The 10970-nt window shown below is 38.1% G+C and overlaps 1 protein-coding gene across 1 annotated transcript; it reads right to left on the reverse strand.

Moving 5' to 3' along the window:
- Window positions 1-567: 567 nt before the first annotated feature.
- On the reverse strand, window positions 568-10018 carry LOC130715656 (uncharacterized). Its single transcript, XM_057565773.1, has 8 exons — window positions 9670-10018; window positions 8195-9547; window positions 5144-6922; window positions 3559-4626; window positions 2446-2550; window positions 2183-2272; window positions 1531-1641; window positions 568-1449 (listed from the first exon to the last, which is right to left on the reverse strand). Exons 1-8 carry the CDS (start codon window positions 9727-9729, stop codon window positions 913-915), a joined length of 5103 nt encoding a protein of 1700 aa, XP_057421756.1. The 5' UTR covers window positions 9730-10018; the 3' UTR covers window positions 568-912.
- Between the last annotated feature and the right edge of the window lie 952 nt (window positions 10019-10970).

Raw genomic sequence — 10970 nt, forward strand, 5'->3', positions numbered from 1 at the left:
GAAGATGCTCAACTGAGAGCCTATGATCTCTAGGATGTGGTGGAAACAGGTTCTGAACCACTATCTCTTCAAGAAAATTCTACTGCTCAATTGACATATACCATAGCAAATTGTCGTAAGGCTCTTACCATCTTTCACTCTACTGTGAATGATGATGAGGGTATGAGAATCTCAAATTCCCGAGATAGCAAAGTAAGTTTGTGAAAAGCTTGAGAAGTTTTCCATCAATGAGAGAACTAAGGAGGTTATAAATGAAGCAGAAACCATAAAGCACTTATGTGTCCAAGATTATGGGACATTATTATATAATTATTTGAAGGATACTCGCTTGTTAAAGAATAGAAGAATAGAAGACTGGTTCCATCAAAAAAAAAAAAGAATAGAAGACTGGGACATGAATGTATCATCTGGAAAAAAAAAAGAATCGTACAACTGAAGGTATAAGGATCTCTCTAAAATAAAAAAGGGTATAACCGTATAAGGATCAAAATCACTGAATAATAGAAGTAGAAATGCCCAAAGTGCAATTAAAACTTATTTTCTTATATCAACTGAAGAATGAAGATATCATTGTAAAACTCACTGTATAAAGATTGATAATTCAGAAAGTTGGTCTGGAATCCATATGACATTGATACTGGAATCCATATTAGCTACAATTTCATCTATGGTAGTTGATCAGCCATTTTTCTATTGTATATGTATTACAAAGATGCTCAACCTGTACTACGTATATTTATATTTCCCGAACAGATCAATATATTTGGCATCGACTAAGAAACGAATATGGTATATAACTCAGTTAGTCTTCAGAGCCTCATCAGCTTTTTGAATGCTTATGTGGTTGTACTATCATCAGTTGGGCATGCGTGTAGATCCTTAAATAATCAAAATGAGTTCAAAATGTTTAAACTAGACGCCATCTACCCCATTGGCAATTTCTGCTGAGAAGAATTGCTCTACTTTATCAATGAAGCTCTGAGGAAATCTACAATGCAACATGGAATGTGATGTCTCCGATGTAGATAGATTTTGCCTAGGAACCACTTCTTCAGAACTTTTAGTAGTCTTGCCGTCCCTTAAACTTTTCAACCTGCCATTTTTTAAGCTATTTCCCAGAACACCACTCTTTCCCAAGAAAGCCCGAATGCCTTTGCCGTTGGAACGGCTGTGCTTTACAGGAATGTCCACTTGAGTCTTTCTAAATTCAGTACCTAATTGATTAGGTTCACTAGATTCATCTGTTGCGGAATTGTCTAAGGTTATAAGCTGAGTTGCAGGTGCAGCACTTTTGCATGATCTTAGCAAGGAAAGTAGCATGTCAACACTCAGTTCTTGTTGAACTACGAACTTGTTCTGCTCACACCCGTAGCATGCAGCGACTAATGTGCCAGCCAAGATTGGCATCAACTCTGGGTCACTGAAGAAAATGAATGGAAGATCGCACACCTGTTTTCTTACAGTGGAACATTAGATTATCTTAACAAACCAAATTGACAAAATTAATCAGAATTTCTTAAATATTCAAACCTTATGGAGGATGGTGGGACTCTTTCCCCATCGAAGGACAGCTTGATTTCCAGGATGAAACAATGCAAAGTGACCCAGAAGAGATAGAGATTCAAGCATAAGGGAACCAACCTGAGAAACAACGCAGATCATGGCATTGTAGTAATTGTAGCTACATATCCCCCGAGACATTAATTAAAGTAAAGGCATCAAAATAGAATCTCACGAAGTAAAGGCAAGGAGTTCATTCCAGCTATAAATGCTTCCCACGCACAGAACTTTCTATCACTTGGCTTATTTTTTCTTTTTTAAAAAAGTATGCTGACCTTCCTTGAGGTTAGATGAAACTATAAAACTTTTGCAAATTATGTGTAATTTTGCAAAGTTACTGTAATTTACAAAATAGAGGGGAAATTATTGTAATTTCATCAAATCTTTGGAGATTAGTACGATTTACCCAATTTTTGTTTTGGAGCTTCTGCTCATGAACACGTTGAATACAAACGAGTTACACTATCCATGCTGCCTAGTGACTACTCTCCACCAACACTAAATGTGATTTCAAAGATATTTCATTTTAGAGGCCCAAAAGTTAGCCAGGCCAGTAGGGTTACCAATGCCAAGTCTTTAATCAGTCAAAAGCATTAATGAGATTTAGTCATCAGGGATTCACCTGATCGTTCGGAGTTTTCCACCTGCTGGCACAATGAGAAAGCATGAAGCTCATCAAATGAAAAATTTCCATTTTCAGATCTGGCCTAGCCTGTGAGCAAAAACAGCACAGGGAAAGTAGGAATATATCAGCATGAACCAGCCACCAGGAACAAGAGAAAGTAAAGATTATCTTACCAAATTTAACTTAAATTGAATACCCAAGCATTCTTAGACTAAGCTGCTTCAAATATAGATTATCATAAGGGGAATCGGCTAACTTACCAGCATTCGTTGCAGAAATACAAGATCCAAAAGAGCCACATTGTTTAGCACCTTAAGTACTCCAGTTGCCACCTCTTCAAAATTAGATGGAAGGATAAATGAGGCCTAGAAGGAAATGAAGCTATTCAATTAGATATAAACCAAGAAAAGCATTAACACACTTATAACGCAGATGTATAAGCAGAACACCATGTCAAAGCAATGCAAATGAAGGAAATAATTAGACATGCAACATATAGTAAATGACCAAGATAATACTTAGAGGTCTAAGTTCACAATGCAATCAATATGCCACCCGCAAGCCACAATGATTCATTTCTAGGAGGGACCAAGATAATTGAATAAAATCAGACTCTGAACACAAATGGGACAGCGCTTGAAACAACTTAACCAAGACACTAAAGATGCAGTTACCTATGGAGCCAAGAGGAAAAAGTAGTAATAATTTCAACCATGAATTAAAAGAAATACGTAAGAGCAACCCAATACTTGCAGCCGCTTCAGATTTCACCATGTTATTTCTCAGGCTATTGACCACCTCTCAACCTAAAAGCAAGACATAGTACATATTCAACTTCACCATGTATCACACACACACAGGGAATTGCAAAGCTAAAGTTCCATCAAAGGAAATTTTAAAAGTGAGAAATAAAGGAGACCAGAAGCTAAGCACAAAAGTCAAAACTGGGAAAGCCAGCAGGAATTTATTGCTTTGCAACTTATACAAAGGGCTGGTGATAAAGTACCATCTCTTCTAAGACAAAACGCTTTTATCCTTTTTACCCCCTCTAAAAAGGATCCATATTCACTAAAGTTGAAATTCAATAGAAACTCCTGAAAAGTATATCACTATATACCAAATAAATGGTTGGAAATGCGCCATAATGGACCCACGCCACCAGAAAATGGCATGCTTGTTTATCAGTAAACTAACTTCTATACTATTTTGCAGGAAAATGTTACACAAATATGTAATAAAAAATGGCAAAGCAATGAAGATATAGAATAATGTCAATATCAGAAATCTACTTGGGTTTTCACAACAATGATCTTCGACATAAATTATTAATTGTATGAAACTATGAATGAATTTACAGGTTGCACAAAACTTACCGGTTCAGAGGATGATCTATTGTTGGCCTGCAGAAGAACAGCAGTCAAAAGGGAAGGGAGACTAACAAGTCCAGTTTCCGAAAGAGCCGAAAGAAGAAACACCACTGGTTGAGCCAAATTTGATGATTTTTCATTTTTCTGTGTAGTAATATTTACCATTGTATGCTTTTCATCCTTCTGGGAAACAAAAGAATTAGCAATATCCCCACCCTGATTTTTCTGGGGTTCATCCAGATCATCTATCTTCTCCATCTCATCATTTTTCAATTTATCAGAACTATCATGCTCCAATTTACAATCCTTACCAATAGAAATAGATTCCTCATTCCTGTTCACCTTGATTGTTTCATCCAACGGTCTGTCCTCAGGGACATCAGGTAAATGCATAACTGAGCTTCCATTGATCACTGATAAGGGACCAACAGAATCTGCAAACTTAGCCCCTTCACCGCCAATTTCCAGCTCCATTGCCACAGGGGAATATTCCCAGTCAATATAACTTGATTTGCCAGGTCTGGAAGTCAAAACCATCAAAAGTTGTATGCTTAAGAGAATAGGGGCTGGAAATGCTGACATTTCCATCTGAGGCCTATCATGAAGTGCAAAAAGATCCCTTAACCGGTGAATCACTTGGTAGGAAATCAGTAACTCCAGCAAGCCATCCCGCATCTGAAGTTGCCTTTCTTCTGAGCTTATATGGCCAAGTATTGCAGTAACAGCCCACAAGAAATTATTTAATATTTCAGAAACTGATTCAAAGTTCTCAAGTGATGCTTTATTTGAAGGCAAACTAAAGTTGCCAGGACTACTTAAAGATGCTGCAATCTTTATATAGTTCTCAAGGGCTGCTGAAAGCATTGGGATGATTGGAGGCAAAAGATTCTGTGCAAGGAAATAACTCCTATTTGCAGGTGCAGACAGTACTACTTTCAGAAGTTTTAACAAGTGCAATGTAACCTGGCACGCTTCGGGTTTTGATGTGTGAGACGCAACCAGTGCAGAAGCAATAAAATCAATTAGTCCAGCTTGACGAGATGCTTGTAGCTCAGGGTCCTTTCCCTCCAAATACTAGAAAATAATCATAAATAAATAAAGAGGTCTAAGGACAAGTTAAACTAAAGCAATTAAAGAAGTGTTACTATCAACAAATTCAAGAATGTAAAGGGGCAAAACACACATTTAAACTGTACGCATGTCTAAAAAATAAAGAAACTTGGTTCAATATCTAGTTAGAAAAAAAGGAGTTGGTCGGACGGTTGTGCATAAAAGTAATTGATCTAGTTTCTGATTAAACAAAGCAAAGACTATGCAAGTGTCGATGAGAAAAGGACATGGTGAAGTTCAGTAATAACTAGAAACAAACACAACAATAAAAGGTGTCTTTTCCAGAGTCCAGACAAATAGCTATTGTTCACTTGCCAGACCCAGTTTTAATAAGCACAAGATTCCAAACTCTAGTAGGGACAAATTTCAATGCACATAAAGTTTCATCTCACAGAGCCACATCCTTAACTTCAAAGATGTTAAAGCTGTTAGATCCATAAGCAGAGAGAGATCATTTTCCCGTGCATGAAAAAAAAAATACCTTTATCATTTCAGAAATGATTAGCCCTATACTTGTGGCCCCTTCTTTTCTTGCTTGTCTAAGTCTTTGAAGTTCTTGAAGCCACCGGCCAACTTTTGCCCTGGCAGCACCTACTGCTACTCTGTATCCAATGCCAGCACTTTCACCACCAAGAGGCGGTTCAAGAAACTCATACTTTAAAGCCATAAGCTTTTGTCGAATTCTCTTTATTCTTCTCTTCATTGAGTGTTGCAACGTGATGCTGCCAATTCCGAGACTAGAACCTAATCCAGAGGCAATGTTTGTTTGAGAATCATCACTGCTGTTGTTAGGAGTAGATCTACCTTGCCCATCTTTATTTAATGATCGACGCAGCAAAGGGGATGATTGGTCCCTCAAATTTGCTCTTTCCCGAATTTGTTCCAGGTAAATCTTACGACGTTGTTCACTTTCATTGAGTCTTTCTGCTAATTTCTGAGCCAAAAGCTCGGCTTCCTCTTGTTGTGCTTTGGCTCTTTCTTCCTTCCTTCGAAGCTGTTCAATAGCTCTTGCTTCCCGTGCTGCACTTGATGCTTTTCTTTCCTCTTCCCTTCTGATTTGAGCCTCCTCTTTTTTCCGCTGCATCTCAGCAAGACGTTGTAACTTTTCAGCTTCAATAAGTTTTCGACGCTCAAGAACAGCTTCTTCCCTGGCCAAGTCCTCCTTTTGCTTAGATTTTATCACTTGAAGCTTTTCAGCCCTCCTCAACTCTGACCCGTGAAGTTTCTGACGCAAAATCAATTTCTTATTTTCTTCATTTAAGGAAGTAATAAACCGAACCTCATTCACCTTGCTACTTTCATCACCAGCTCTCTTTGCCACTTGAGCCAGAAAAGCCTCATGACGAGATTCACTACGTTGATGGCGAGCATACATACCCTCTCGTAGCTTCAAATGACGAACAGCATGCCATTCACTGACACGATTTAGTTTTTGTGATGTGCGTTGAAGCTTTTGAACTCTCTCAGTTTCTAACTCACTTCTGATTCTCAAAGCACGAGCATGTTTTTCTTCTGCTTCCTTTTTTAAGTCTGAAGTTGTTTTCTTCTTTTTTTCAGGAGACATTAGTTTGTCATGCAGTGTACGTACACGCTCAGCACTTTTCCTGCCCAGGCTTGGTGAATATGACATGCGGGAAGAGACACGAAATGGAGATGAAAGTATGTCCTCCCAGTTCCTCTTCTCCTTCCAAGCATTCATGGACTTTCCCAGTGATGTACTCCTTTTTTCCTTATCTTTTTCAGGCAGCTGCATTTGCCTCCTAAGGTTATCTGTGGATCTGGGGTTCTTCTCATTAATAACTTCTGTGGGTGCTTTATCTTTTAAAGAAAGCAGCTTATCCGCTCCAGATCCAAGGTGAGTTTTAACCTTAGCAGTTGCCAAAGCAGAAGAATTTTCTAAGGAAGGTAATTTAGCTAAATCAACTTCTGAAGTTAATAAGCTTTCTGGTGGGATATATCCTTTTTGCACTCTGATTGCATCACAGGGTTTGGTCCCTTCAATATTGTGCTTTTTCACATTCAGATTCCCTTGGTTAGCATCTGAAGACCCAATATGCTTTCTTGACTTTGTCCTTGAATTTTTGGCATTGTGTGTTCCATTCATATTGCCAACAGATTCAGAAGTCAAACATTTAGACATGGCATGTTCTGTGTTATTGCTTAATTTCAAGCTAGCACGCTCTTGTTGTATCTTTCTAAAAGCCTCAAGAGATGAAGACAGTATATCTGCCCTATGTGGTGAAGTTGTCATCCTTCGGACCTAGAATCAGTAAAGAGAAATGAAGATCATAATGATAAAAAGCCAGATTGTACAGATTTATAACAAGTGATACTCATAATCTCGTATGTGAAGTCAAAGGACTGGCATCTTGGAAACCATAAATCAAGAAAGCAAAAAGGTATATATAAACCACAAGTGATTGCTTGGTTAAATGTCATGTTTTATCTATATCTTTTCTAATAGGGTCCAAAACAAGAAACCAATGACTGTTAGTATAACTACAACAAGGTTTAATAGCACAACTGTTGAGTAATCCAGTTGGAATGGCATGAATTTCATCATGCATAAGTGGTAGAATAAAATAACACAAATTATATTAGATAGTGGGAAAGATCCTCGCCATAGTGTTTGACTAGTAAATTTACCCTTATTTATTTTATCTATACTCTCCATACAAAGGGGAGACTGTGAGTGCATAAACATAAACTCACCTACACAACATATTTGTGGAGAACTACAGATACATATCAAGATGGACAGACTCATCACAAAATTCTATCCAACTGAAAAGTCAAAAAGGAATAAAGTTCTGATCTGGATCATAATTATACAATATTAAGGTTCAATTCAATCAAAGGAAAATAAGAGGAGAAAAAAGAGATGTGCATATGTCATTTAGTGTTTGATTATTCCCCCATCTGAACAATGCACACACACATTACACAGACATTCTCCCTCGCATTTGATGAAAGTGTAATTATCTTTAAATTTCATCCTTTCTAAGGATTGGGAGACCTATCAGATCATCATACATTTGCTTAACACAGTCAGAGGCAAAATAGATGCATCGTTTTCAAAAATATAGTGAGGGTGCGTTTGGGAAAACAGCTTAATTAAGCGCTTCTGGCCATAAGCGCTTATTCATAAGCTATTTTAAGAAATTTATTGAAATCATTTCAAACTAGGAGATAAATAAGCATAAGCTCTTTTTCATGAGCTATTCTGAACAGCTTATGAAAATAAGCTCAAAACAGCTTATATTAGGCCATAAGCTATTTAAGTTTTCTCTCCCAAACACTTGCATAAGGACTTATGCTATAAGATAAGCTCAAATAAGTTCTTCTAAACAGGGTCTGAATTCGCTATTAGTGGGTTAATTAATCTTTCTTTAGCATAGGGTCCACAGTTGTCAGTCACAACATATAAAATTCATTAAAGGCTCATTGTAGCATCATGGAACCACAAAATATCAAGCTGAACAATGAAAGGAAAAGAGTAGCAGACTAATAGCAATGATGTGATCAAGCATACCTCCCATGAGAGAGCATGTGGCCTGCGATGATCACTCTTCAAGATGACAGGAACTTCATCAATTATTTGAGAAGACTTTTTAACCTTTTCAAAGTCCTCAACTCTAGTGATTAGATCTTTAAAATCAGATGCTGACTCCTCAAGAACAAGAATTGCCTCCTTCATCTGCTCCAAATCACATTCTAGTTCACAAAGAAGATAAAGTTCATCGACAGACCTATTAAGATTCTCAAACAGAAAGCACCAAAGCCTCTGTCTGAACCTTTCTTTGCTTTCATTTGAATCCACTTCTTCAGGAGCACTCACACTATGAGAGCTTGAAACAACATCTTCCACAATACCATCCAGTGGATCTCTAACCTCTTCAACAGAAGTTATAGAATCATTAACACTTTCAGGTACTTGTGACTCGGTATCCTGGGCAATGACTGCATTGCTTAAGCTGCAATTATCAAGTACGTGTGACTCGGAATCCTGGGAAGTAACTGCATTGCTTAAGCTGCAATTCTGTTCTGGTATTTCAAAAGTTTTGATATCACTTGCCGCATTGATAACAGCATGGGCTTCATTTCCAACCATCACAGAATCGTTGCCAGACAAAGATTCATTGTTAATGCCACAATCAGTTGCTGTTTCACTGACTTCTTCAGTTTTCTTATTGCAATATAAAGTATCATCTTCGGGACCAACTTTTTTCCCATTCATTTCTTGAGTTTCTAAATGTTCCAAGGTTACGTTCACAACATCTCTACCCTTCTCTCCGAATTCGTGATCCTCACATTTCAAGGAAGGATCAGAAAGTATCTCTACATCAGGAGTTGTAGCTGTCAAGTCCTTTTCTTGTGTATGAGATGAATCACAAGGATCAGGGACATTCTCATGCTTTTTACAGCTAAGCAAACTATCATCTCCAATACTACCAAACTTAATTCCAACTCCAATCAAGTTCTCATGCGGCAGTGCCAATCCCCCTTCCTCTAAATCACCCCATCTTCTTTTCTGCGCTACGTCAGGCTTGTCATTTTGTTGTAACTTACCGGCTTCTTCAATATTTCCTCGAGAATCCAAGCTAACTAGTGGAGCAGACTTATGAGTTTCAGTGTCATGTCTAACCACACCTGTATTAAGGTTGTGTGTAGCTGTACCCTTTTCATCCTTTGACACGGAAAGAGAACTCGTAACACTCCCAGGAACAGGGTTCTGTAAAAAATTCCCCCCTGACCTCGAAACTTGAGTTTTCTGCTTGCTATGTGAATTGGCATCCTTTTTATTCACGGAATGCCGAGTGTGAGAGGCATTTTTCCCTGAAAACCCTCCCACCCAGCTCTGCAAAGAGAATTTTGATCTGTGCTTCTGAATAACAAGGAAACAGTAACTCACATGCTTCATAAAAAAGGGTTCAAAATAGAATAGAATAGAATGTATCAACTGATTAAAATAAATAAATAAATAAATATAAATGGGAAAAAAATAACCTTTTTGACTTGGAACCATCCCGAGTTCTGATCATCGACAGCTTCACTGCCCTCCATCATGAAACGATGAATGCAGGAATCAATTCATCGTTTGAGGGTGATTTTAACAGCGAAGGGAAAGCGAAAAGATTTCTGGGAAATGGCGATGAGGGAAAAAGGAAGGAAGTGAAAATAGTGAGGGGAAAATGGGTGGAATTTGAAGAGGAAAATGGGTGGGTTTTTTTTAGGGCTTTTGAAGAGGAAGAGGAAGAGGAATAGGAGTAGTCGATTAACAGAACAGCGCAGCATGCGAACCAAAATATTGCCCTTCGCTGGTTGGAGTAACCATTTTTCCCTTTCTAAATTCACTACATTATTCCATGACCTTTTAAGATTAAAATTTAAATATAAATTCCACATTCCATCATGAAAATAGTTCCATGTTTGTTTGACTTGTTTCCAAATAATAGCTTAACTATATATCAAGAGTAAGAGTTAGGGGATGTATGAGTTGAGTCATGAGTGGGAGAGGTCTAGGGTTCAATTCTAGAGAGTGCAATTTATTTTTTGAACGTATGGACTTACTCATTGTTTGGTACTAACATTGTATTGTATAAATTTATACATCAATCTCATCTTATATATTAAAATGATGAATTATTTAATCCATCTTATAGCTGATGGATAAGGCATGATAAAAGTGTAATGTATAAGTTACATGAAAAATTGAAAATATTTAATCTACCACTGTTGCCTCCAAAACCACCATCGTTGTTATCGTCATCATTGTCGCCTCCACCACCACTATCGATGTTGTCATTGCTATCGCCACTACTCCTCCCTCCACCGCCACCACGATCATTGTCGCCCCCACCACCATCATCAATGTTACCTTCCAACAAACACCACCTGAACCACTGTCGCCATTGGCACCACCTGCAAAACCGCAACCACCACAATACTCTCACCAACATCATCCACCACCACTACCACAACACTGCCTCCACCGCCATCATCATCGCCACCACCACTACCTACTGCCATGACCAACCACCACCAATACCGCCACAACCACCTCCCTCCACCGCCAAACATGTTTGATATTTTGCCACAATATTATTTTTCCTTAATTTGAATAATTATTGTTGGTTATTCTCATAGTTAGAGAGGCACCGTATCTTAGAGTGGGGCTCTAGTAAATTATTCTCAATTGTAGAGCGTGTTGTTGTTTTACGTCCATTTACACCAGTTGGGAGCTTCACCACTCATGTAGAAAGCCTTCAAGTACAAGGGTACAAGGTGTCGAGTGAAACATAAAATAT

This window comes from Lotus japonicus, chromosome 4 (genome assembly GCF_012489685.1).
Source record: "Lotus japonicus ecotype B-129 chromosome 4, LjGifu_v1.2".
NCBI classification, from domain to species: Eukaryota; Viridiplantae; Streptophyta; class Magnoliopsida; order Fabales; family Fabaceae; genus Lotus; species Lotus japonicus.

Excerpts from the sequence above, each read along its gene's own strand:
- LOC130715656 (XM_057565773.1), bottom strand. The coding sequence starts at position 9,729 with ATGATGGAGGGCAGTGAAGCTGTCGATGATCAGAACTCGGGATGGTTC. Across the intron at positions 2,273-2,445 it reads TATTTCTGCAACGAATGCTG|GCTAGGCCAGATCTGAAAAT; the intron begins GTAAGTTAGCCG and ends TTTTGCTCACAG. Across the intron at positions 1,642-2,182 it reads GGAAAACTCCGAACGATCAG|GTTGGTTCCCTTATGCTTGA; the intron begins GTGAATCCCTGA and ends GTTGTTTCTCAG.